Genomic DNA, 27,984 nt, shown 5'->3' on the forward strand with positions numbered 1-27,984 from the left:
GATATACCAGAAAGAGATTTAAGATATTTCGGGGGGGGGAGGAATTAAGATTTTTTTTCAAGTGCTTTTTATTTGGGTTGGGATGATCTTTAGATTTAAAGAGATAATGGAGCTATTGACTTGAAAGGAAAAGAATTATTCTCATTAATAAATTTTGTCTAGAGCATCTCAATTTCCATGTGTATAATATTTGTCTCGCAAAATATTGATCTGAGACTGACTTTAGTTCTGGAAAGGGTGAGAAGGAATGGTAAAACCCTTTCCAAGTTCTACCACACAATGAAATTGGAAAGGATGCCTTCCCACGTCCAAACCAGCTCTGGGGGCAAAGAAGAAAATCTCTGCTCATGCTCCCAGTGGGAAATCTGTATAGATTTTGTATGGTTTAAGGTGTTAATATTTAACGTAGAGGAAAAGAAGAAGGAAGGAAGGAAGGAAGGAAGGAAGGAAGGAAGGAAGGAAGGAAGGAAGGAAGGAAGGAAGGAAGGAAGGAAGAAGGGTGAGAGGGAGCCAGAAAAGGAAAGGCAAAACAGGAAAATTATAACTGGAAATGAAAAAAGGGTGGGTTTATTCCTCAAGTTCTTTCTGAAGCACCTTTTTTGTGCTCCTTTTATTGGACTTATAGCTAAGAAATCAAATTAAAAACCTGCAGAATTGTTCGTTCTGCATGATACGAAGCTTCTCCCTGTGTTTCATCGAGTCCACGGCGGTTGTCCGGAGCCCTCTCCTGGAAGAGCGTCGGTCCCCCGCGCACACGGCCGCGCTCAGCAGTCGTGAGATTTACAGACAATCGCCCTTTGCAGATTCGCTCTTATCAGGTTTAATAACTTCCACCCAAATTGCCCCGGTCCCTCTTCATTCCCTCCTGTCATTTATTTTCTGCCCCAGGGGCAGAGATCCTCCACTGGATTTCCCTTCTGGCTGTGGGAATCCTTCCGTACTCTGAAAGGGAGTAGAAAAATAGAAGGGGGTGGGAAAAAAAAAGAGGAATGAGGTGAGTATTCCATTTCGTGATGAAATTCGTAAACTCTGTGCCTTAAAGGGCACCCATTTTCAAGGTTTGGTTAACTTTGTTATCATTGTTTATGTGGTCCTTTTTGGTAAAAAAAAAAAAAAAAAAAATACACAGTTCACTAAGGAAAAAAATGCATTCCAAACAAAAACAAAATCCATACACACTAAAATATTTTTCACTATCTCTTTGAAGAATATTCTTTAAATCTTCCATACGTTCAGGTGAACATTTCTTGACTGTCCATGATTAAAACCACTTAAAAGTTATAGACCACAGATGCAAATATAATGTCCTATGCCTCTGCAATGAAGGCTCGAAATTAACGTCGTACGAATGCGTGCGTGTGTTGCTCCCAACATGTGAAAAAAAAACCCACCTCATGATATGGAGACTCTAGCCAAGGCACATGGAATTCGTTGAAAATGCACACAAACAACCATTAAAACGACAAGACAGACTGAGGTGTTCAAACAGTAAGTTTCCAAATGTGTAGTGCAAAATGACCAAAAAATACTAGAAATAGTGTGGTGAGCTGGCTTTTTTTGTTGTTGTTATTCTACACTGACAGAGGTACAGTTTGCAAAAAAAAAAAAAAAAAAAAAAAAGTTTGTAGACATCAATACAGAGAGATTGCCCTAAAAAAATCCTCAAATCCATCTTCAAAATACCCTCCTGCTGAACACACATGAATAGGAGCTTTTGTGTATGAAAATCTCAGCAATGGTCCCCCTTTTAAAATCTACATAGAAAATGGGGGACTGTTGGTCCCATGGCTTCTCATTATGAATCGTAAAGACTTTAGTCAGTGGCTACAATGATTCATCATTTTCCATACAGAGGTTTTTAAATGTGTATATTTATATTAATCACACTGAAGACTATCTCTCCTTTAAATGTATGTTTAGAGTCTGTAGACTCTGTGTGACCCAGGGGTGCTTATATAACTCAATGTGGGTGTCCGGGTGTAAATACGTGTTTATGATTTTTTTTATAATATATATGTCTGTGGGTAGCATCTAACTCCTGTGTATGTAATAATGTTTTTCTCTCTGCTGAGGCTTACTTCTCCAGCCTATTGTTTGAGACAACAGATATAAGTTGCGATGGGAGAGGAGCGTCGGATTTGGTGTGTATCCCCCATTTCCAATTATAGATGGATCATTACAGACAGCGGAGTCCTGAGAAGCCAGACATCTGCTCCTCACATGAATGCACTCACCTCCTAGAGACCAGGCTGCCATCATGCTCTGGAAGCTCGTGGAGAATGTCAAGTACGAAGATATCTATGAGGTGAGCCGACACCCCCAGATGCATCTTAGAGCTTTGCAGATAGAGAATTTGAGCTTCTTGACACCCCAACTGATATATATTTTTCAGCTATTTAGTCGTAGATTCCCGGCCGGTTTTCTCAGCTTTCTCTAACTTTTAGAAAAGCTGGTTGGGGAGAGACTTCGCTATTCGGAAAAAGAACTTTAAGGCTGAAATCTGGCTACTTTAAGTTAGGAGATTTCTCTCTCTCTCTCTCTCTCTCTCTTTCTTTTTTCTTTTATTTTTCTTCCTCTCTTCCTCGCCCCCCCCCCCTCCTTAGGCTCTGATGGGGAATGTGGTGCTACTGAATGTGGGCAGACAAAATAGAGACTAGTAAAGGCAGAGGCTCTCCTCGTTTTGAGTGTGGGAGAGAATTAGATTTTCAAGCCTCATTCGTAACAGACTCGGGCTCTTAATTTTTATTTTCAATAATATTTCTGAAATCGACAACAAACGGATCCAAGTAGGGGACAGAAAATGAGAAGGAGGGAGGTAGATAGACGGTTAGAGGGGTGTAGACAGAGCACCAGCAAAGGAGTCCTAGCAGATCTTTTTAATCTTTTTTCTTTTTCTTTTTTTTTTTTTCTCGTGTTTTGCTTATTTTGAGGGTCAGTGCGTCCAACCACCGCAAGTGTGGGCATTTTGGACGCGGCGCTCTGCCCTTGCTCGGCGCGCAGGGCGCTCCAGCGCCGGGGGCAGCGTAACTGTCGCTCCGGCCGGAGACGCGGCTGGTCCGCCCGGCGGGGCCGGGGCCGGGGCCGGGGCGGGGGCCGGGGCCGGGGCCGGGGCCGGGGCCGGGGCCGGGGCCGGGGCCGCGCCCGCCCTGCCCTCCTCGGTCCGGGGCGCCCGCTGCGGCGGGGCGGGGAGGGCGCGGCGGCCGAGGCCCGCGGAACTTCGCTCGGAGCCGGGGGCCTCTGGGACCCCGAGCTCGGCGCCAGGGGCACGGGGAGCGGAGGCTCCGGGAGGCGTCGAGGGAGGGGACGCGGGCAGAGCCAGGAGGCAGGGCGAGCGCGGCGCGGGCCGGGCGGGTGACGCACCCAGACCGCGAGCCGCAAAGTTGGGGAGAGGAGGGAGCGCGGGAAGCGGAGTCCCGGGCGCGGAGCCGCAGCGGCGCTCGAAGGGCCGTGCCCAACGGTGGCGGCGGGACGCACGGAGGCTCCCCGAACCGAGGGCGGCGGGCGGGGGGTGGGGAGAAAAAGAGAGCCCTCGGCTCGGGGACGCTCCGGAGAGCCCGGCGGGGAGCCGCCTCGCGGATCCCTGGCGGCGCGGGGAGGCGGCCGCTGAGCCCCGACCGCCGCCGAGGGCCCAGGGCTACCCCGCGGACCCGGGGTGCCGAGGCCCCGCGGGCAGCCAGTGCCCCAGCTCCCGCCGGCCCGGGCTCCTAATTCTGGGGGGTGTGTGAGAGAGAGGGAGGGAGGGAGACAGGACACAGACGGAGACAGAGATGGAGGGGATTTCGTCTTTCTGCGGAACGACGATCAGGGTTTTCCTTTCCCCTTTGTGCCTGTGTATTGACTGTAACGAAGAGCCGCGCCTCCGCCCGGTGGGGTTTGTTTCGGTTCGGCCTCCTTTTCTTTCTTTAACAGGCGGGATAATGGTAAAGTCGTAGGCGCTAGAGCGAGCGGTCCTGGAGAATGTGAGCGCCCGGCGTGGGCTAGGCGTGGGCGCACAGGGGGCCGCGGCGTGTCAATAGCTCGGGATGTACACAGAGGGGTTCCCGTGGCTTCCCAAAAGCCCAAAAGTAAGCAGCATCGAACTTGTTCTTTGCTGATGAAAAGTAGACTGGCTACATGGGAGAGGAGGGAGGGAGGGCAGAAGGGACGGAGGGAGAGAGAAGGAGGGGTGGAGTGGAAGAGGGGTAGAGAGAGGAGAATAAAATGAGAGGGAGGGGGGAAGAGAGGGAGAGAAGACAGGGGAGAGGGGTGTGTGTGTGTGAGAGAGAGAGAGAGAGAGAGGAGGGAGGGAGGGAGGGAGGAAAGGAGGGAGAGGAGAGAGAATATTGCAGGTATCCCTATTTGCCTAAATTCTCTGCTCAAAAATGTAGGAGAACCCGCAGCCCCGTGGAAGGAACCTTTTTCAGTCCGGAGGAAGGTTGAACTTTAACAGAAATGGCAGTCAGGCCAGTTGAACGGGTTCCTGAAACATCCAAAAAGGTTTTCTGTTGCCCCTGGCTTTGCCTGGAAAGGATAAGTTTAGTGTACTTCAAGATTGATTGCATATATTTTAAATTGGGGTAAAAAAAATCACAGACCGTATGAGCAGTAAGGAGGGAGAGGCTACACAAGAGACGAAAAGCCCCCATCTCACCCCTGTCCTTTAATAAATAAGCATGATCTCCAATATTCACTGCAACTCTGCAAACGTCACTGTAAACAACCAGGCCCACAGGTTTACTTTTCTCTCCCCTCCAAATGATGAGGCAACGCCTTTTTGTTTTTTAATCTGCACATGAAGCACCTAGGGCGATCAGTTCTTCCCATTAGGAAAGTCCCTCTCCAGGAACCAGGACACCTACGTTCTGTACAAGCCCCCAGCGATGCTCTCCCTCACTGCCTTGTCCAAAGGAGCAGGGGCTGCGTTATGCGTGTCCCGGCTCAGTTAATTGAAGTTCTGCCTCTTTCCTGCTAAACTTTTCCCCCAGTCTGCCTTTGCCAGCCCCCTCGTCTGATTACATCTAGTAATTCTCCACTGAATGAACGTCATTTACAATAGTAGGGGAGCTCTGCGCTCGCTGCTGCTTCACGCTCCATTTGTCCTCCATTCTCCCTTTAAAGTACTCGTGTAATATTAATAGTCATGAATATCAATTATTATGAGGCGGTGTAGGCAAGCGGAGGGAGGAAGGGGCGCCCGAGCAGTCTGAGCCCAGCTTCGGGTGGAAGAGGACTGCATCTGGAGCCCCGAAGAGCGGCAGAAGAAAAGAGGCCAAAAAGACAGCAAGAGACCGATGAACAGATCTGTCTGTGTGTGACAGGCATCGCCAATCTTGTTTGGGGGTGGTGGTGGGGGATTTTTTTTTTTTTTTGATGGCTTGTCCTGGAAACCCCTCAAGCTCGGCTCCTGTGTCCAGCTCGTTTCTCTGCTGGACTCCTTGATTTTTTTAAAAAAAATCATTGTTTGATTTTGAGCAGTAACCAGGCTTTTTTTTCCAGATGTTAGTCCACACCTATTCATCCATGGTGAGTTTGGATTCACGTTGTACCAGAATTGCATGCTCCCTCCTCTCACTGTCTCTCTGTCTCTCCGTCTCCGTGCGTGTGTCTCACTCTCTCTGTCTCTGTCTTCCTTTGAGCGCCTTTGGCTTGGTAATTTAGCACCATAATTGGACGAGGCTGCAGCTGCTTCTCTCTGCATTGTGTGTTCTCCGTCTGAGCTCCATGAGTCAGCTGGGGAGGGGGGAGGCCGCAGAGAAAAACTTTTTATTTGCCATTGCAGTTTGGAAATTTAGGTGACTATTTTTCACAAAACAAAACAAAAAAAACAAAAAACCATAGGGACTTTACCAAGGCATTTCCACAGAGGAGAGGGAGAAACTTAAACAGTCCTTTCACACACACCTCCCCTTCCCCTTCCACTTCCAGTTTGCCACTCTGGATTGAACCAACACTAAGTTGTCTGGGCTTTTTCTTGTTTTCCCCTCTCAACCCCACGTCCTTCATTTTCACACCCTGGCATAAAACAGCACTAGATACAGAAAAGCAACCTAGAAATAACTCCTCGGAACCACAATTCAACTTAATTTAACATGGGTTCAGGATAAGATTTCAAAGGAGATCCATTTCAATCAAACACTATTTAAATTATTTAATTCCTCTTGGGGAGGGAGGGGTGACTGGGAACTCCGAGCAGGCAAATTCCTCAGGGCTCCCGGAATTCTCAGGTTTGCGCGGGGAGCTCTTGGTCAGCTGGCTGGGTTGCCAGGGGAGGCAGAAGTTGGTTTTGAACAGGAGTAGCCGCACAGCAAATAGTATGAAGTTTTATTTGTTATGCTTTGGACCTCTGGAAGAGTCAGGAAGAATAGTTGAAAACCCCCAGAAGAGGAAATACTCTGTGTAAGCCTCCTATATTTTTAACTAAGGAATTTAGAATTGCTGCCCTTACCTATAGTTACTGTACCCTCACCCCTCAGGCCCACTTTGCACTCCGAACATAGGGCTCAGATGTCGGGTAAGTGGGTGGTGATTCTCCCCCATTTTTTCCCCCAAAGCCTGGAGTTTGGAATTGCTGAAATCATGTGCCCTCTGAGTCAACTTGGGAGTTATAAGTTTCAGACTCTTGCTTCCCTGTCCTGGGAAGAATATACGAAGCCGAGCTTCTCCATTAGTCGCTTGTATTTTTTTTTTCTTCCTCTCTCTCTCTCTCTCTCTCTCTCTCTCTCCCTCCCTCCCTCCCTCTGTCTCTCTCTGTCACTCTGTTTCTCTCTCTCCTTCTCTCCGCTCCCAGGACCGGCACGATGGCGTCCCGAGCCACAGCTCCAGGCTCTCGCAGCTGGGCTCGGTATCCCAAGGACCTTACTCCAGCGCCCCGCCGCTGTCCCACACCCCGTCGTCAGACTTCCAGCCGCCCTACTTCCCGCCTCCCTACCAGCCGCTCCCCTACCATCAGAGCCAGGATCCCTACTCCCACGTCAACGACCCCTACTCTCTGAACCCACTGCACCAGCCCCAGCAGCATCCCTGGGGGCAACGGCAGCGGCAAGAAGTGGGTTCGGAAGCCGGCTCTCTCCTGCCCCAGCCTCGGGCAGCCTTGCCCCAGCTCTCGGGCCTCGACCCCCGGAGGGACTACCACTCGGTCCGCCGGCCAGACGTGCTGCTGCATTCGGCGCACCACGGCCTGGACGCGGGCATGGGTGACAGCCTCTCGCTGCACGGCCTCGGCCATCCCGGAATGGAAGACGTCCAGGTAACCACAAACAAACAAACGAAAAGGACAATAAATAAATAAATAGTGAATGCCCCAGGAGATAGGAGGGATGGGGGAGGGGCAGCTCTGTATCCTTTGGGGGAGGTAGTTTTCATCTTTAGAACAGGAATAGCTGGACACCACAATATAACTGTTAATACATGTATGGCTCTGTAGTGGCAATTCGATTTCTGGAGGCCCAATTATGAAAGCTGGAACCACTAGAAATCATAAAGGAGAAAAACCTATGTGTGTATGTTGATAGTTTAGCATCATCAGAATTAAGGCTAGATGTTTTTTGTCTTGCCCTAGCTACTTCCTATTCTCTTGTACTTTGTGCTAGCAAGCTGGGTACCCTTCGCAACTCACTCTCCATGGACGTCCCATAGTGGGCCTGGCCCCCAGACAAGGCAGGTGAAAGACTGGGCTGCCTAGAGCCTGGAGCTTCAGCATGGAGGGATAGGGTCCTCTTGCACTCCAGAAGTTCCTGCTGGAATTTAAGCGTGACGGTGCACATGGGAAGAAAAACATGTGCTGTGATTGTCCAAACCAGGACCCACTTTGAATGACTCATAAGCTGCTGAGCCCTTTTTCAAGATAAGTGATTTCCAGAGTCATCTTCCCAAGAAATGGAATAAATGTGGGGAGAGACCCAGAAAGCCATAATCCGCTTGGGAGTCCGAGAGGAGACAGACCATTTTGGAGAATGTTTTCACCTTTTGATCCATTAAATGACTGGGGAGCAATATTCTCCACATCCCTCTTCAATCCTCCCCCTCCTTTAATACTCTCCTCTCCCCAAAGCCACTATCCCAGTTAAAGAGGCATCACGTGTTTGTTTCTTAAAACAAAAGGCTCAAAACACTCCCCCCACCCACCCACTCCCTAACCCATCTGCAACCTACACAATGGAGACTGATTTGGTTGAGAATACTTGGTTAAACTAAACAAAGAAACATCAAAGAAATGATTTCTAAAAACTGTCTGGGTGATTCTGAGCAGGTTTCCTTTTGCTCCCTAATTTAAATAGTCTGCAGAAAAGATAAATATGGTTGAAAGGTGTTTGACACTTCTGTCTCATTGGCATAGTTGTATATATTACGCATCATTTCAGCCATACCTCCAAAGCAAAGAAAAATGAAATGGGGAAGAAAAGAAGAGTACTTGAGTCCTTCTTTACCTTACTTGGAAAAAAAAAATGTATTTTGAACGGTTAAAATGTGGTGACAGCACCAAATGCTGCCTGTGTGTAGTCTATGATGGTTTATTGCTTTAGAGGAGATTCTGTTATTTATTATTTCCAAGAATGATGGAATCACCTGATTTGTGGCTGGATTTACCCATAGTAATAAGAATGGTAGTGTTGTTGATTTAATCAAGCTTGAGTATTCTATCTGGAGAAATTGCTCGTTTCGGAATACCATACAAGAAGGAAATATTTAATAGCTTCAAAAAAATGTATTGGGGTAATATGTGTGTTGGGGGGGAGCTAAGTTCTTAAATTAACCTTTCTGAGTAGGGCTCAAAGTGCTAGATAATGAAAGTGGATCAACCCATCACCACTGCTGTTGGCAATGCTAACACACTGGCCGCATCACCATCACCCTGCAGGCCGGGTGACTCAGTCAACTGAACCCAGGAGTTCTCTCAAAAGAGGGAATAGATTTCTTTGGTTTCAGTTTAGTTTAGTTTTAGTTTTGTTTTGGTTTTTTTTTTTTTGTTTTGTTTTTGTTTTTTTTTGTTGTTGTTTTTTTTAAGGTATAATTGTAAGGGGTTTTGGGCGTTTAGCCAAAGGTAGAGGAGAGAACAGGACCAGTTCAGTGTGTATTGGGGAGGACACCCTCTTCAAAGCGTCGTGCCACAGGCTGAGTTCTTGCGTCGGAACACGGACCGCGAGGTGCAAAGAGCCCAGAGGAGAGAAGGTGCAGGCCCCGGCCCACGCAGGCTCCCCGCCCACGCACCTCTGCCTGGTTCCTCCCCCAGCAGCTTCGCAGCAGCCCGTCTGGCGAGGTGGGGCTGCTCGCGGGGCTTTCTCTGGACGACCCTCAGTGCAGGGGGTCGAGGAGGGGGGCTGCTATCCTGCGCCAGTCCCGGGCAGCGGGGAAGATCTCTGCCCCCGCGGCGTTGACAGGCCTCCCGAGGCCTGGGTGTGCTTGACAAGGGGCAGGTGACAAAGAAAGGCAGGGGAAGAGGTGTACCTAGGACCAGACCCACGAATGCAGAGGCTGTGCCTCATCTGCTGCATCCCGGAGGATCCACTTCCGAATTAGGGATCTGGAGCGCCGAGGGGTTGGGGTGGGGGCAGCTGAAGTGACACGAGCCAGAGGGGATCTCACCGTTCCTTTGCAGCTACGGATTGGGTTGGCTGCGCCCGACCAGTCTTTAAAAGGGGACCAGAGCGTGTCTCCACCTGGACCTCAGTCAGTTGTTCGATCTTAGGAACCTAGTGTGTGTTCAGGCTCCCTCCTTCCTCCACCCAGCCCCGGACCAGGGCGCTGCTGGGCCGATGGGCCTCAAAGCGAGGGGTACTCACCTGGCGGAGTGGTTGGTATGGGGGGTATGTTGGGTGACCCAGACATACACGCGGAGGGCCACCGCCCCGACCTTGAGAGAAGAGAAGGAGGGGAGCTAATTAACCAAATGCTTCTAATATTTTTTAAATGAAACTATAAAACCCTGTCAATTTCTATTTCAATTTACTCACAGGGGCTATTAAACTAGCAAATCGCTGTTTGGGTTCTGGGTATGCTACATTTCACCCATTGTGTGTATGTGTGTTGGGGGGTGCAGTGTTAAAAACTCAGGAACACAGCATCAGGAAGAAAGATGGAGTGAGATGACACCTAGTTTGGAGTTTTGTTGTCGTGAACACCTCTCTTCTTCCAATCTTTGCTCTCTAACCTCTCATCACCTCTACCACCCCTGAGTATAAACATACAAGGATATTGTCAAACCCACCACACACACACACACACACACACACACACACTCAAACACGCCCTAGTGTCTTAAAGCAACCCCTGGTATCACTTTTAACTAAAGAAGTCTAGTAATTACGAGTCTGAGTTGTTTTTCTGCGCTTCCGCATGCAGTCCTAATTAAATCTTTACGATCCTCCCTGTGACGATTAAGCGCCAGCATGCTGCGTGAATATCCTGTACAAAAACCCAGCAGGCGGCCGTAATTAGATAGAAAATCAGACAAGAGCCTTCTCATTAACTACCACAACTACCCCACGTCGCTGATGAGGCGTATATACATATTTACGTATGGACGTGAGGGTGAGGTGTGGGGGCGCCGGGATCCTGGCCCCTGAGATCCCGGGCCTGCCCGCCCACAGACACGGGGGAGTATTTTTGTCTTGGGTGGACACCTCGCGCTGCAGACACGTGAGCATGGCAAGGCGTGAATCTTGAGCGTGTGTGTGCACGCGCGCGTGTGCGTCGTGGGGGCTCCTGAGGAGTTTCGAACAAGTTATGTGAAGTATTTTTTAAAGACGCTTTTCACTATTAATATGCACATGACATGTTGCAACATGGAAAACCGTTCTTAAGGAGAATAGCAATTTTCCTCACCTTTCCGACAACTGAAGAGTGACTATTAAAAACGAAAAGAAACAAATTAACATGCTCCCTTCGTGATTAGATCATCTCATTTCTAATGTACTGCTTGTTTGGGGTAGACAGTCTCTTCCTTGTGATGAACACACACCCTGTCTGGGGATGCAGCCTGAGTGGGTGGAAGGTGCTGTGAAAACACAATCTCACTCTCAAGCCCTTTGCTTTTTACTTCTTTGTAGAATGGGTGACAGATTGGTCCAAACTTAGGTTTGAGAATCAGGGAAAACAGCAGTACATTCCAGAAAGACTTAGCATTTATTTTTCACTGGGGTGGGTGCGTGGGTGGAGGAAGGAATACAATGCTTTTGGATGCCCTGGGATGCACAACCAGAACTCTGTTCTTGTGCATCCTGACAGTAAGAAACTCATTCCAACAGCTATTTCCCCTCAGAAGTCCTGCCAACCCCCAGGGTTGAAACTTTCCTTCTTTAGGATAAGGCTGTGGCACAGAAGATGAATGCTCTTTGCCATTACCTAGGTGCTGACTGGGAGGATCCAGAGTCTCTGTATCTGTGTCTGTAGTTACTTGCCATCCTAACAGGTGTGCTCCTTGCCGGGAAGTAGCAGCAGCAGCAGCAGCATTGGGAGGGGGAGCAAATCGTGCAGGTTCCTCTGAGGGATTATCATGCAGCAAGAAATTCATAGCACACTAGGACGTGTATGGACTGCATGGGTGTGCGGTCCTGCCAGCTTGCAAACGTGTTCTTATGTGTTGCTGTTTGCATTCCATTCCAAATTGCTCAGACTTTAATTAAAATCCCATAATGTAAACTATTATGTATTTGTAAAATAACTCTAGGGTTAAGATGCGCGGGGATAGAATTGAAAACAGAAATTATTCTTACCAATATTGTTGAAAATATTTCAGCTATTGCCAAATTTTCACAATTCATAAGAGCAAATAATATAAAACTTTATATGTCTGTGTAACATCTATGTTTAATATAATAACTAAAGCAATACTGCATCCCAGATGTCTCTCATAGTTTCCTTTTTCCTCTGCTTCCATTGGAAGAATTTATAATTTGGGTGAATTTCATTTCTATGTTGATTTGGAGGTAATAATGATAATAATAAAACCTCCCTTTGTGAATTAATATAAATGGAAATAACAGAAACTCCAGTTTGGAATGACATGATTTATGTGTGCAATTCTTTAATATCCAGTCAATTTGAATAGTGATGTTTTTATATTCACAGTCAGTTGAAGATGCCAATAACAGCGGCATGAATCTATTGGACCAGTCTGTCATAAAAAAAGGTATGGATTATTCCTCCCAAAAGTAAGCAAAGTTTTCCTGTGCAGTCATGTCTTCATGAGTTTTCACTTTGGGGGAATTAGTTATTTTATAAGACAGAAATGTTTGTTCACAATCATAGGACAGAGGATGTCTAGGTGAAAAAAGGCCTGTCTGGAAGAAGGAAATTGGGGGAGGGGGGAAACGGCAACCAAAGGCAGAAACCCAGATAAGAGACAGAGGGACAGAGACTATTGCCATTTTTCTCATGGTACATTTGGTGGCAATTCTACATACATCTTAAATAACTGAACTAACATCATGTATGGAACTGGCTAGGAAACACTGCTTTAAAAAATGTGCTATAATTATTTCATTGGTAAGTGGAGTTTGCTGAGCTAAACCCTAAGTTGTTGAGACAGTTCTTGTTTTTGCATTTGATTGTTTTGTGTGTGTGGTGATTCTGTTCCCAGCTCTCTGTGTTTTATGAGTTGTCTCTTATTTTTTTTAAATTGTGCCAAATGTGTTGCCAAATATGCACATCCTGAGAAGTTGAGACAGCCTATGCACATTTCTAAATCTTTCTACATATGCATTCATGATTTAGTGTGACTGTGGAATCACCCCATACTGTTAAAGGGCATGTGATATTAACAAATGTTTGCAGTCTCTTGTACAGCTGTAAGCAAAATAATTAACTAATTAAACTAATTAAATGTAATTACAATAACTCATTTTGGGCGTATTGCAGCTGCTTAATTTTTCCCCCTCTCTTCTGACAGTCACTGAGAGAATGCCTGGCGATTAGTGTGGCTGCCGAAAGGCCCGAATGTCACTCACATGCCACCAATTTAGGAGCTTGAATGTGTAAACAGTGCAATCTTTAATTATCGCAAGAACTGGTATTTGGAGATACAATTTTAACTACTGTAACCCTTTCTTATCGATTCTGGAGAAGGCCTGTCCTTATATTTCATGTCAACAATCCCTAGCTTCAGTCATTTGTGATTAATTTGAGCCACGTGACATTCATCAAAACAATTAAAGAAAAAGTGCTTTGGAAAGTAACCCAAAGTCAAGCCTGTACAGTAGGAGGGTCATGAAGTAAGAATTACAAACAGGGTGAGGTATTCTGAATTATCTTTTTTTACAGAGACAGAAAACGTGGCTTTGAGAGGTGGAGGATAGGAGGGAGCAGCTGTACTTGGAATAATGCCATTTGGTTTTGGAATGTAAGATCCTGAAGAAGAATAGTAAGATTTGGGGCAGAACTATTTATTTTATGTATTGCTCCAAACATCCTTCTCTCTCTTCGTTAGACAGTATCATTTCAGTTTTTAATGCCAAGTTTTGGGTTTGCTCAGACACCCAGGCGTGGTGCTTAGATTTGCAACTGTGCTGACAGCTCACTTTCACCATTTTCTCTTGGGTCTTCTCTTTTGGTTAATTGCTGGTTGATGGGGGCGAGTAGGGGAGGGTGGGGAGGCGCTTCTCCATTGGCTTTTTTGTTTCAGCTCCCCCTCCCTTTTCATGGAAGGCTAGAATTTATCTCAGGGCTCTGAATCCTAGAAACAACATTTGGGCTGTCAGTGGGGCATGCCCAACAGATGACCAATCAGAAATGTTATTAATAGGCAGGCCAATAAAAATATTTGGAACTTAGCTTGCTTAACAAAACGGAACTGAAAATATTCTTAGATGTGGGATGCTTTGGTTTTAGGGCTTGTATATGTTTGTCAGCAAAATGTGATTATCTGTGTAGAAGGGTATCTCTGGTAGTAAGGAAAGGAGAATATTTACTACAGTTGCTCGTTCTGTTTTGAAGAGTACTTTTCAAAGTACTTTTCCTGGCCCTGAAAGCCTTTTTTTAAATTGTGTAGTTTTTAACATCTAAGTGGCACCCCAGTCACTTTATTGATGTAGGCGGTATGGTATGAATATGAACTGTTAGTTTAACTCCATTATTTAGTATCTCAGGTATTTGCTTTATTACATGAAGAACAGATCCTAATATATGTTTATCTTTAGAGAGTCATGGGCAAAACAGTAATAAGTGATTGATTTACTGTTCTAGATAACTATGAACCACTTAAACTAAGGATATGGATTCACTTGCTCCTTCCTGGCCCTCTGGTCTCTCCTCTTTGTCCCCTCCCCTCCTCTTATGAAGGATATCTCCCAGGGATTAATTTCATAAAAAGAGAGGTGAGAAAGTTTCTGAACTAAATTTTCTAAATTTCAACAACTGGCAAGGGACCTGGTTGCTTAATTTATTTTCTAATGGGCTTTTGGAAAGATTTAAAATTTTTTTTTTGTAGAAAGATTTTTTTTTAAAAAGTCTACCTCCTTAATAAAAGTGCCGCCACTGACCAGGTTCCATGTCTCTGCCATTACGTATACTGAAGCCAGAAGACTTAGGCATTAAGGATATGTCTCCATGTCTCTCACTCTCTCTAATTATGGAAGGACTCCCCCCTAAAACTTACCCAGTCCAATTTTTCACCCGTGTTGATATCACCCCATAGATTATAGGCTAGCTCTCTTGTTATGTTTGCTATCTGGGCTTAGCTGACATTTCTGAAGTAATTTAGTTAAGAGGAAATGAGTTGTTCCCAGTAGAGAGAGCAAACGAGTGGAGTGAAGGTAGCCAGCGTGATAAATGGCTCTTTCATTTGAAGATCTCCAGAGCTCGTTTACGGCTAATTTTCTGTATTGGCCCCCTTTGAGCTATTAATGCAATCGGCAGGGACCGTGGCCCCTCTCCTCTTAGCTGCCCCATTAGAGCTCCCATTAAGCTGCCGAGTCTCAACTCCAAGGCAGGAGTGGAGGGAGTAATGAAAGGTGCTTTTTAAACTCTCCTAATCTAAACCGGCAGAGGGTGGTTAATACGATTTGAAGGGGGCTGGTCAATGAGCAATCAATAAAGTAATAATGAGAAGGATTCGGTACATTAACAGTCTAAAAATCCAACGAGACATTAAAAAATCATTCTTAACTATCAGTTCCATTAAGATTAGGAATCTGGGCTGGGGAGGGGGCAGGTTGGTGCCCAACTAATATAAATGATCACAGCCATCATCCTATAGCCTAACTAAAAAAGGTTCACCTAGGCTTTAAGAAAAAGTTTTTGGTGCAATCAAAGGCCAATATGCAATCGGGTTGACACCTTAGAGAGCAGAAAATATGCTGGGATTTCTTGGAAAGGCTAGCGTGGCTGGAGTCCAAGGTTCAAATGTGACTGTGGGGCATTTTCATTGGGCTTAGGGATATCCTGTTTGGTTAGTTTCAGTTCAACTTCAGTTCTCTCCCACTTTTTTGCCCGTTAGTTCTGGCCCCTTCCCCATATAAACACTTTGATTAGTGTGGATTTTCTTTTTTTTTGGGGGGGGGGGTTATGAAGAAATTGCCAATTTCAGTTACAATGTTGGGATTCTTCCTTCTGACCTAGAAGGTAAAAAGCACTAAGAGTATGTCAGAGCCTCTGAAAGGATATGAGTTTCCCCTCAAAGGAAGAGGTTCACATTTCCAGAGCTGACTTGGATCCCAATAGGTATTTATTCAACTCGAGACTCTGAGATACATTCCAGCCACCCAGGGAGTAATCAGAGTTCACAGAATTTCAAAGTTGGAAAGGTTAGACGCTCTTCTCCAACTCCCACCCCAACTCCTAGTGAAAAAAAAAAAAAAAATCTTGGACAGAAGATAAATTACTTTCTCAAGGTCCCACACACCAAGTAAGTGATGGGACCCAATTCAGTTTCCAGACTATTAGACTTTGCCCCTGAAAGACGCTAACCATGAATGTTTGTAGTTCTTAATATTCCAGGTTTCTTTGTGAGAATCTTTTTGTTTTTCTTTCCAGAATTTCAGTTCTCACACTTATAGATGTGCTATATATCCATGTGAAATAATATTTAGCCCTCAGGTAGATGAGAAACAATGCAAGCATAAAAGAAAGGGTGGTATGCTGGTGAGAGGTAGTTATTTCAAGCAGTGTTCAACCCCTTGGTGGCTTCCTAGTGTCACTCAGGGGGACTTACCCTTCAATCTATTAGATGGGTTCATTTCTTCCCTTCTTCCCCACCAGCAGATCAGAGCCACAAAGGGTCTGTTTGCAGTCAAACACAAAGATCTCAAGGCTATGATTTAACACTTAAGTTTAAAGAATACAGATTAAGTGCTAGTCTATTAACGCTTTGGCTGTCTATAGTCCACTAATGAATAATATTTTCTCTAATCAGTCCTCCTTCCTCACTCTTAAGTAAAACTCCAGTCACTGTAATGAAATATTGATCAGTCTTAAACCCCATTTCTACTCCCCAATATGATGCAAGGAAAAAAGAAGAGGAGTAAGTTTTGTGGATGTTATATCCAGAAGTTGGTCATGATATGCAACTGAGAACCAAATAGGAAAAAAAAAAAAAAACGGTTTTAATGTATGCACAGAAAATTGTAAACATGTAAAGAACTGAAAGCTTCACGCTGAGTTTTGCTATGCTCCATTTCCTTACCATTTCCTGCTGTCGCTTTAAACCTATCTTAGTCATCTCTGGGTTCCATGAGCAGGAACAGTGTGCTCATAATTACTAACAAATCAACCGGGCCCTGTTGCTCTCTGGGTTTATTGATAAGCTGGAGAAAAGCAGAAGGGAAAAGACAAAGAGAATAAAATATGGGGTTAATCAGCTGAGCTAAGCAGGTGTGAGAGAGGGGAAGGTAGATAACAGTGCCAGGGATTTAAAGGAAAGTTAGGACAAGAAATATGCAGGGTCTAATCTAAGATACCAGGATTAAGGCCAGAGTAGAAGAGGGTTAGAACCTGAAGATGAGGGAGTAGATGGTAGGAATATGATTTATACTTAAATTAAGAAAATGGAAATAAAACCTGAAGCATGTCTGCTCAAATAGTTTGCATCTTTGGGGGGTGGTGGACAACAACAACAAAAGAAGACAGCAGTGTGCTGACAGAAGCTGACTGGATTGGTGATATTTAGGTGATAATGCGTTTGTGGAAAGGTACAGCCCACAAGAGGGAACAATATACATTCCCCATAGGAAATGGCTCTTGTCAGGTAAATCAGGCAATTAACAATAGTGAAATTAGAGGGCAGGTTATAAAGTGTCTCTAAAGGCCTGGGTTTTCAAGAGATTTGGCAGCTGGGACTCTGAGAAGAAGATAAATTCTAGTCCTAAGAAGATATTTGGTGTCCGGTATGGGAAATAGGAACTGAACTTATTATTTTCAGCTTAGTGAGGTTTTTTTTACTGTTAACATATTATTTCTAAATAGTATTTAAATATAAAAACATTGCTGTGTGTCAAAGATGAGATTTTTGTGCAATTTATTTCTGTAGTTCTTACCATGTTAAAATTACAAAAGGCCATCATGTATATTTTGGGAAAAAGTTTCTCCAAGACTATCTGATGCTAATTCCCACGATCATAAATTATTTGCTTATAGTTCTTGAATATGAATCTGAAACAGAAATCGAGAGTGCTGTGAAGAATAAGATCAAAATAGATGTGGATGTTGTGTAAGAGAATTAAATGATAGAGTGCTCCCACCCAAATCACTGTCTTTTAAATAACTTTAATTCCATATTTTACTCAAATTTAATTCATATTCACACTTTGAATTCTCATTGGTTCACTCTCAAATGGGAAGCAGCTTCACTGATAAGAATATGATGAAGGGAATCAGAAAGAAGAAAGCACCCTCTGTAGCTCCCCACCACCACCACAGCAGTGCAGAAGATCCACTGTTACCTAACATCTTTTACCTGCCGTGAGACAAGGCCTTTGACTCTGTAGACAGATCCAGAAATACTAAAATGCCTACTAAGTAGTAGCAAAAGGGAATTCTCGAGGACACCCATCCATTCTCCTAGGAAAATCCTTTTCTACAAGGTGTTTGTAAAGGGCCACATGCAATACCTAATAAATAAGAAATTTGGGACCTACTTCGGCTTTCGGCAGTCTCTAAGCAATCATGGATGTCTGAATGCCAGAATCTGTAGGAGAGAGAATAAGCTGTTACAAAAAATACTCAGTGTTGGTTAGTCTGTTCTGTACAAGAGAGGTTGTGCAACTTGTTTGATATGCAGTGTCTTAGGCTCTAAATGGTGGAAAGAGCTTATCTGTCCCCTACCAGAATTATAGGATGAGACATTGTGTTTATTAAAGAGAAATGGAAACTTCCTTTTTCACGCCAGATGCACATTTCAATAAATCCCCAGGAATGGTGATCAACTAAATATATCTGCAGATCCTTTTTTTTTGGGGGGGGGGTATATTTTTTTATTGGAGTCTGATTTGCCGACATATAACGCCCAGTGCTCATTCCGTCGAATGCCCCCCTCAGTGCGCAGACTCGAGGACTTTACATACCATTGCAAGAAGCTAAGGTGTAAGGCAAGTCAGGAAGTCACCTGCCCTGTGGCTTCTAGAACCTGAAGAAAATGGGCTTCAACAATGTAGAACTCCAAGGGAGTAAGCCTGCCAGCGAATTGGGAGGTTGACCATTCATTGTTCTTCCTTCCCAGCCTTCTGGTTCTACTGAGCCCCGCCTCCTCCTGAGGTGCAGATGATACTGAAATACAATTAAACAGAAATACAGGCTGGAGAGGCTGAATGCGCCTGGGTAGCAGTGGCAACCAGCTGTCAGCTCTTATTAACTTCTGCATAAAACATACCTTGAGTGCGGTTTGTTATCAATTACTTGCCGAAATGAAACAACTGGGGCAAGGCAAGACCTCCGCTCACATGAATTAGAGTGATTGGTTGATTGATCAGGGCACCTGTTGTAAATCATAACTGCTCCAAATAATCACCAGCCGGTGCTTTAGTTAATTTGTAAACAAAATTCATGTCTCTGTGGAATTGCTTTCACTGGAGAGGAGCATTTGGGTTCATTTCTAAAAGAATGTGTTATGATGTAGGAAAGAATGAGATCCACTCTTGAGAAATGAGCAGCTCGTCTGAGCCCAAGGTTCCTGGTATCACTTGGCTGTTCTTGAGCCCGGTGTCCGATAGCGCCCACTGTCCAGGGCTCTCCAGGGCTCTCCAGTGATGACCACAGATTTCGATCCAATAGGAAAGGAGGGAGGGGTTCCCATAAAGAACACTGATACTACCCTTTTATATCATTGATAGTGTAAACGCTTTCAGGATTCAGCACCAAACGTGATTATCCTCGGGAGACGGATGAGGAATCTTAAAAGATTCCGAGAGGCTCACGGAGATGTCTCAGGTCACAAGCTAGCACACTGATGGACTAGGAGTGGCCGGGTTTCACAGCACCATCCAGGCTCTGGGCCGCGTGTTTTCTTGATTTGTAGAGTGAGCGGGGCTGTGGCGAGCGACACGGGGTAAGTTTCCAGAGGAGTGGTGACTTTTCCATGTGTGCGCACACGGTGCTCTGAACGCACGGCAGCCCCACTGGAGCAAACACTTCCTCCTCCAGCTTTCCACTTGGCGCCCGTCCTGTGGCCTCGCCCCTGCGCGCGCACCGGCACGTTCTATCAGCCGGTCACCAGGATCGAAACCCGGTCACCTTTATGGCATATGTTTCTCTCTCTCTCTCTCTCTCTCTAGTTCCGGTTCCTCCCAAATCTGTGACTTCTCTGATGATGAATAAAGATGGCTTCCTGGGAGGCATGTCCGTCAACACCGGCGAGGTGTTTTGCTCCGTCCCGGGCCGTCTGTCTCTGCTCAGTTCAACTTCAAAGTACAAAGTAACTGTGGGGGAAGTTCAGAGACGGCTCTCGCCCCCCGAATGCCTCAACGCGTCTCTCCTCGGCGGCGTCCTCAGAAGGTAAACCCCACCCCCCAACCAGTCCTCACGGGGGTGAAGGAAGAGGGCTCCCTCCCGGAGACCGGCAGAGAGCGGGGGCGCAGTTGCCTAGCAACCGGGCGTCCGGAGCGCGCGGGCCTCCGCGCTGCGCGTGCGGGGAGCCGCGGCCGCCGCGTGCTGGGGGCCGCGCGTGCGCGCGCGCAGACGCCGCCGCCGCCGCCGCCGCCGCCGCCGCCTCCGCCTCCCTGGGACCCGCGCGCCGCCAGCACGCGCCGCCTCGCTCTCGCGCAGCTGTCGGCGCTGGGAACCTCCCACGCTCCCGGCCCTGGGCCTGGCACCTGGCTCCCTCCTAACCGAACCCCGGGGACGCGTGGAGGGCATTCGGTAGCCGGCGTGAAGCTCAGAACTTGCACACACTTCTCTAAAACAGACGTCTCGCGGACTAACCTACTGTGTCCCCCTAATGTGCCGTGATATTTCTGTTTCGGTTCAGAGTATGGTTAGCGAGCAACTAAAGTGCTCAGTACGCACCAAAGCATTGTTCCCTACGGTTTGCAAAAAAATTATTTTTAAAGATTTTATTTATTCATGAGACACACAGAGAGAGAGAGAGAGAGGCAGAGACACAGGTAGAGAGAGGAGAAGCAGGCTCCCTGCACGGAGCCCGATGCGGGACTCGATCCCAGGACTCCAGGATCACACCCTGGGCCAAAGGCAGACAGACGCTCAACCACTGAGCCACCCAGGCGTCCCAATTCCGTGCTAGACTTGCGACCTCCTGCCCTCGGTGAGAACACCACCAGTAAGAACAGTGCTATAGTGAGCGACATCTCGGGGGCGTTCAAACAACCCCCCAATATTGAAAGAAGACCTTCCAGAGGCTCCTTGTGGAAAACGGGGGAACACATGGCTTTTATCTTAAGATTTAATAGCCTTCCCCGCAGAATCTCTGCCAATGCCTGGACAAACGACACTTCGGACGTGTCTCCAATAGGAAGGTGACCCGGTAGGAGATGAACTTCTCAAGTTAGCCTCTTTGGGAAGCTGAAAGTCCCTTTCTTTCCTAACAGTGGCAGTGCGAACAGTACTACAAGAGAGGTCAGGGTAACTGGGTTTTTGCTTGTTTTTTGTTTTGTTTCGTTTTTTTTTTTTTTTTTTTTTTTTTGTATTTTTGCTCACAATTTAGCACGTACAGGGAGAGTTTGGGGAGGAAGTAAGGGTATGATTCGTGGGTTTCTCTCTGAATCCTCTTGGTCTGCTCTCCAGGAGTGAGTCCTTGGAGCCCCGCAGTGCGGAAGTTTCTTTCAATCACCCCTGGGCATTGAGCGTGTGTGTGTGTGTGTGTGTGTGTGTGTGTGTGTGTAAAACTTGCTGTGAGATTAAGTGAGATAATCAATATACAGTGCTTATCGCATAACTAAACTCCCTAACGTGTTAGTTTAACTGTTATTGTGATTACCATCATCATATTGGTTTCATGTTTCAATCTTCCTTCCCCTCTTAACCCGACTTCATTTTATAGCCCTTGACCCCTTCCTTCCTCAAGAAGCCCACCTGTTTCAGCTAGTTAGTGCCTTCTCTCTGAACCACTTAGTTCTTTTCCTCTTTTCAGCAAGATTGTAGCTTGCCCAGTTTCTGTTCACCTAACTGGCTCCCTTACAAGGAAAAGAGCTTGTGTGTTTGCATGTGCAATTTATACCTTTTCTGGACGCACAACCTACACCCTAATTATTCCCATCTGGTATCATTTTTTTTTTCCTCACGAGATAAAAAAAAAAAAGAAAAACGACTCAATTTTTTTATGCTCTGTATTGCAGAAATTAAGCAAACCTCAGCATACTATCAGCAAATAACCAAAAGGAAAGGGGGAAAATGTGTTAACCTCAAGTTAAAACCTCTTCAAGCTCCACTGGGCTTTAGATTGCTAAGTCTAAACTTTGTTTCAGGAACACTCTGAGGTTAATCAGAATGTTAATTCTTGCAATTTCAGAGCCAAATCGAAAAATGGGGGGAGATCTTTGCGAGAAAGGCTAGAAAAAATCGGTTTGAATTTACCCGCGGGCAGGCGCAAAGCAGCAAATGTCACGTTACTCACCTCCCTGGTGGAAGGTAAGCAAGACGTGTGGCCATTTCAAGAAGTGGCTGAGTTTAACTGTTGGCTGAGGGCTGACATTTTACACGTTTCATGATTAACTGGAAATCACTGCAATTGTTGTGCCCTTATGAGGTGGATGTCAAGCGGCTGCCTGAGAGAAGTTCAAAGGTCTTTTTACTTAGAGGGAGATGGCAATTGTAGAGAGGCCAAGGGACATGTGAGAGGGTCCCTAAGCTCTGAAGAGTGCTCGGTTCCAGACTCTAAGGCAGAACAGGGGTCACTTCTGCCACCAGGTGCAGGACTCAGTTTGTGAAACACCCACTTCTGCCACCAGGTGCAGGACTCAGTATGTGAAACACCCTCCGTATGAACTCTTGTGAGAGTAACCCTATAAGCAGCAATCCATTCTCTATCCCTCTCCTTCCCAGCTTCTACGGTCAGTAGTAGGAAACACATTGTCATTTTATGAAACGATTATTGCATTCCCGACCCCTACAGTTATTTTAAAACTCTTGCCACTCCCGGGGCCCTATCTCCTCCTGATTACCTGGGACTTACTATTATTGAAATATGGCTTAATGAAGTCAGTGAGGCCTAGGAGAAAACAGGGTTGAGGATGGTGGTGAGGAAACAAGGAGGGGAGTCACATATGACTTCAGTGTAGATTCATCAATTGTGAATTAAAGACCCATAATTATAACAAGCATGTTCTAATTTGCTCATCATTTTGGGGTTGGGGGTGATATTTATGGTATGTAATAAACAGGATCTTCTACACAATCGAGAACAAGAGGATCTGCAGTTAATTTGTGGGGTGGGGAAGGGATAGGAAATACAGCCAGATGGTCCTAATGAAGGAAGTTGTAGAATTTTCTCTAGAGTCTAACGTGTTGGTCTTGGTTTTTTTTTTCTTCTATTTTTATGAATGTGATATTATGACACCCTTGTGGGGAATTGGTTTTTGGAGGAGAGCTTAGAATAAACCATAAAGTCATCACATTTATAGGCATTGCACTTTGCCATCTTTAAGGCAAAGTTGCCTGGCCCAAACTCACCTTTCAGGGACAGCAGTCACTAAATTTCCTCATCACACTCATTAGCAGTTGACTCTGCCCTCCAGGGGATTGCTAATATCACAGACCTCATTTTGTAAAAAGCAGTTAAGGTCATCTGACCAATTGTGAATTTGGGTGGAGAAGGGACAAAACTGGAAAACCACTGAAATCCCAATATTCGTTTGGCAGTTTTCAGCTTTCTGGATCTGGATTGTTGTAAGCACCAAGCCTGAAGTCTTTTGTTGTTACTATAATAATGATGATTAAAAGTAAGTCATGATCCTTAGAATAATGTAGCTGTTGGATAATTCAATATTTCTTTTTCACGTTTGGTATCTTCCCTTGGACACCTAAGGCCGTGCATTAAAGGGTAATAATGCTTTATTTGAAAGGGGCTTCCACATGAGCTGAAGAACCTCTCAGCTGTCTAGGTTTTCTATAGCTGCTATGTCACCTTGTGCAGTAGAAAATCCTTAAGTAGGTAGATGATGACAAGAACCTCTGAGGAGAAACCTGAAACCTATCAGGGAACTGACAAAGAATAAATATTCCATTGCTGGACAGAAACACTCATTCCATGTATGTTTTGCATATGTTCTTTAATATATGTGAACATGTACACACATGAAATGATGTTTGCATATATTAGTTATTAATAAGAGGTTTTTTCCTAGTACAGTTATAGGAAGATACAAAAGATAATATACAAGATAGAAATACTTTTAAATTTTAAGTTTTATTTAGAGCAGGTGTAACAGGTGCTTTTAAGGGGGGGGGTGGAATCTGGCTCAAATATCCAGCCAAGTGTCTAGGTGCAATTGTAAGGTGGCCCTTGAACATGCCTGCCCACCTTTCCTTTAAGAAAAATCCCTGAAAGCTATTCAGGGGATGTCTAGTGAGGACTTGGCTAAAAGGATCATCAGGGAGAGGCTGAGAAGAGCAGCATGAGGAATTTGTTCCATCAACTTTGATGGCTTGAGAATCATTTTTATTTGGGCACCAGCCTCACCTTTGCTTTTGCCCCCAACAGCTGGCCTCTTTTGTAAATAACAACAGTTAACCAGGAAGTATCTCTTGTCCTGGGATGACTAAGAACTAGGTGCTGATTATTACCTCTGGTGCTGTCTTTTCAGGAGAAGCTGTTCACTTAGCTCGGGATTTTGGGTATATTTGTGAAACGGAGTTTCCTGCTAAAGCTGTTTCTGAGTATTTGAACCGGCAGCACACGGACCCCAGTGACCTGCACTCCCGAAAGAATATGCTGCTGGCTACCAAGTGAGTGTCCCAGACCCTCAGCCCTCCTCCCTGACTCCCACCCTGCCGCATCACCTCCCTTGGGAAGGAGGTGTTGGGGAGCGGCAATGCAGATCTCATTTGTGGAGCAGGGATGCAGCTCAGTGGTAGAAGTAGTTTTAGCTTTTGCAGCCTGTGGATTGCTGGCTAAGAAGCCCTCCCGGCTCCACCTTGCTGCCCTTCTTCCTCTCCTTCCCCCCGCCCCACCCAAGTTGATTATGGGCTGTGGGTTTGCCCTGGTCTCCCTCTATTTCCAAGTTTCTGAGGGAGGTGGTGTGGAGAATGGCCTTATTAATATGAATCCAGGCTTTTTACAGTTCTTATCCCCAACCCTGGGGATGCCAGGCAGACCTTTCTTGGGTTGGTCGTGGTTCCAGTTCTTCCCTAAATCCCTAGGTGCACATTTCTGCCTGGTTTCACATCTCCTTGTCATATGCCCGCTCAGAGTGTCTATATGTCACCCACTTGTACCCGTCTCTACCCGCAGCTCTAATTATTCTCTTTCCAACGTTGCTGTTTGGCATCTTCCACAGACGTAAAATTTACTACAACTCCAGAGGGGAAAATAGTAAATCTCTGGCTAAATTTAGGTCTAGAGCTCATTTGAACTTTTACAGTGGGTTTTCTATTTATTTGATTTACTCCTGTCTTTGGCTTCGGTGTCATATTGTTGGTGTTTTATGGCCGGCTCAGGCCTGCAGTGGGCGGCGCTGCGTGCACCCGCACGTTTCTCTCGCAGGCTCGGTCCAAACAGCGGCGCTCATTTATTTAGTGCTGGAGGACGCGGTTTGTTCCGTTGACAGCGTAATTTAAAGAAATATATGGAAGGCTGAAAAATCATTTGCTCAAATTTGTCCAGATGTTTTTGAGACGTGATTGGAATTTGATTGCCCCTTTCCGCAGGGTCAAAAAATATTAATGTCGCAGAACTTTAATTGCTTACAGACCCTGCTTTGGGCTTTGAAGATTTAGAATGTTTGACTCTAAGCATTTGTTCTCCCCAGTTCAGAATTTCCTTTTTGGCACTTTGGTAATGAGTGCAAACTTAAGGAAAGACTTTAACCATCTCTTCCAACGATCAAAACCTTGGCGCCCATCCTCTTTTTGGAAGGTTTCCTTCTGATGCACCAACTAGCAATATCACAGATCTACTGCCCTCCTGTGCCATACCTTGCCTTGCTGCCTGGTATTGGGGGACCCGTTGGTGCTTTATAAAAGAATGAATGCACTTTGGGGAAAAAATAAAACTAAAGTGTATAAATCAGGTAATAGGATTCCACAAATTCTATCATTTCCCTAAGGAATGCTTGTAACTTCCTCCACCCCATCACCTCTTGAAGCCCTGTGGCTTCACTTACAACACCACTTCTTAACCAGGGGTATCAGAATCATCTGGGGAGCTTTTCCAAGATTTTTATTTGTGGACCTAGCCCCAGGCTCCCTGAATTGGAATCGTGGGGGAAAAGGCATGGACATGTGCATTTGAGCCCCGACGGTGTTTCTGAGGAACCCCCGGCCTAAGAACTGCCCCATTTAGGTAGAACCATTACCCATTTCCTCCTGGTTGTAAGATGTATGTGTGCATTTCAAGTGGAGAAACCCGTAGAGGAGAGGGTAGAGAGAGAGGATACCTGTTAGGATTCTCTACCCACCAGCCTTAAAGCCAAAACCGTTTCACCTGCTGCAGGTGGGGGTGGGGGAGGTATTATCTGTCTTGTTCAGCCATTACTCTTCCTGGGAGTAATCCCCCTGGCAAAGGATGCCCCAGGGTCACTTATATGGGCCTCTAGGTACCTGCCTTGTTTATCTGTTGGCCAGGCCCCATGAGTCAGGCCATCCCAGGGTGGGGGTAGGGGGGCAGGGGCTGGGACTGGAGCTCTGTGGTTTTTCTTTCTCATCACCACCCGCCCCACCCCTCCCACCAGTGGAAGCAGGCTGACAGGAGCAGTCTGCCAGTCTGTGAGAGGCTGTGGCCTTTGGGATGCCATTCCTCTGACTGGTAGCAGAGCCAAGCCATTGGACCTTCCGGGCTAAAACCCTCCTATATTTACCTTCTTGTCCACCTCCTATATTAAAAATTTCTTAAATAAGCTCAATTCATAGTTAGGCACACAGGATTTCTAAGGCTGAGAGGTTCCTCTAAATTGTAGTTGCCTTGAGGAAATAAAAACCTTCAACAAATAAAAATCTACCCTCCCCAGTGTCTTAACCATCTACCTGTAGGTTTTATTTAAACAATGTAGGAATCCTTTTATATTGACAACAATCCTGTTGTACAAAGATTTTTCAGTAGCCTTTACTTAAAAGAAAGAGGAAAAGGGGGAAAATATACCTTCCTTCCCAAATACTACAGGTAAACAGATTTTTGCTTTGGAATCAGCATTCTCTCCTGGAATAAACAGTTGCTTGCCCTAGGCATGCAAGTCTCCGCAATCTGCTAGTGTGCCAGGGACAGGCTTGTGGCTCAGGGGCCTAAATCTTTCAGGGCTTTTTGAGCCTGATCATCAAGAGGTTAGAGAAGCAGAAGAGAAAAGGGAGAAAGGGTTTTTGTTGTTGTTGTTGTTGTTGTTGTGTTTTTTTTTTTTTTTTTTTTTTAGAACTGCCAGGTCAGAGCCAAAAATGACTGACTATTCAAAATCAAACGCTAAAGCCTAGCAGATTTCCCAAGCAGAGTTTAAGTGGTCCTGGAATGATGGAGGAAAGACTGGATTTGGGGGGGAGGCGAGGCAAACCTTTGGGATAGAAGGGGTGCATAACTCCCCCCCTCCCCCGCTTTCCTTCTAGTCCCAGCTGCTCCAGAAGGGAGAGCGCTAGGAAGGGAAACAGAGCGGAATCGTCCACATTAGCCTCGGTCTGGTCTCCGGCTCTATGGTGACCGGGCAGACGCCTCTGGGCTCGAGTGAGCGTCTCCTTTCTAATGCCAATGACAACGACACTGAGAGTGATTTCTTTTTTTCTTTTTTTTTTTTCTTTCTTTTTTTTTTTTTTTTCTTTTCCTTTCCCACGTCTTCGCAGGCAACTCTGTAAAGAATTTACGGATCTGCTGGCGCAGGACCGGACGCCCATCGGGAACAGCAGGCCCAGCCCCATCCTGGAGCCGGGGATCCAGAGCTGCCTCACGCACTTCAGCCTCATCACGCACGGCTTCGGCGCCCCAGCCATTTGCGCCGCGCTCACTGCCCTGCAGAACTATCTCACCGAGGCGCTCAAAGGCATGGACAAGATGTTCTTGAACAACACCACCACTAACAGGCACACGTCTGGGGAAGGCCCAGGTAGTAAAACTGGCGACAAGGAGGAGAAACACAGGAAATGAAAAATTTAAAAAAAAAAGAAAAATGTTTTAAATACAAAAGGAAAACAAAAAAAAATTTAATTTTAGCTTTAAAATGTTGGATTGGCTTTGGAAGAATTATATTAGGTAGAATACACATACAATCAAATTTTAAAAAAAAGAGCTAAATAACTTTAAAAAAAAAAAAACTGAGGCGCACAACGGAGCAACAATATCGGTTCCCAGTGTCTATTTCAAGATACATTTGGAGACAAACGTCCGGATTTTCCACTTCGGTTCTTTCGAGCTTAGTAATACTGATAAATAAAAGAAAACCATGATTTTCCCCCTTTGGAAAATAAACATAAGACTAAACAGGAGAAAACGCTAAC

The 27,984-nt window shown here is 45.7% G+C and overlaps 1 protein-coding gene and 2 long non-coding RNA genes across 4 annotated transcripts; 1 reads left to right on the forward strand and 2 right to left on the reverse strand.

Moving 5' to 3' along the window:
• Positions 1–804: 804 nt before the first annotated feature.
• On the reverse strand, positions 805–2,937 carry LOC119874178. Its single transcript, XR_005367817.1, has 2 exons — positions 2,235–2,937; positions 805–942 (listed from the first exon to the last, which is right to left on the reverse strand). It is a non-coding gene; the product is annotated as an uncharacterized LOC119874178 (long non-coding RNA).
• TFAP2B (transcription factor AP-2 beta) lies at positions 2,175–27,960 on the forward strand. The gene is given in 7 exon segments (NM_001002977.1): positions 2,175–2,305; positions 6,767–7,225; positions 12,046–12,106; positions 19,677–19,896; positions 21,866–21,984; positions 24,159–24,300; positions 27,334–27,960. Coding segments are annotated over 7 exon segments (1,350 nt in total). The 5' UTR covers positions 2,175–2,257; the 3' UTR covers positions 27,635–27,960.
• LOC102155090 lies at positions 6,111–20,002 on the reverse strand. 2 transcript variants are annotated; one of them, XR_005367816.1, is made up of 6 exons: positions 18,776–20,002; positions 18,471–18,672; positions 18,045–18,094; positions 17,445–17,559; positions 16,595–16,715; positions 6,111–9,829 (listed from the first exon to the last, which is right to left on the reverse strand). It is a non-coding gene; the product is annotated as an uncharacterized LOC102155090 (long non-coding RNA). The 2 variants fall into 2 exon arrangements; XR_005367815.1 differs by lacking the exons at positions 16,595–16,715; positions 17,445–17,559 and having other exon boundaries at positions 18,776–19,996.
• Positions 27,961–27,984: the final 24 nt, after the last annotated feature.

The sequence above is a fragment of the Canis lupus genome, chromosome 12, assembly GCF_011100685.1.
Source record: "Canis lupus familiaris isolate Mischka breed German Shepherd chromosome 12, alternate assembly UU_Cfam_GSD_1.0, whole genome shotgun sequence".
Classification (NCBI taxonomy): Eukaryota; Metazoa; Chordata; class Mammalia; order Carnivora; family Canidae; genus Canis; species Canis lupus.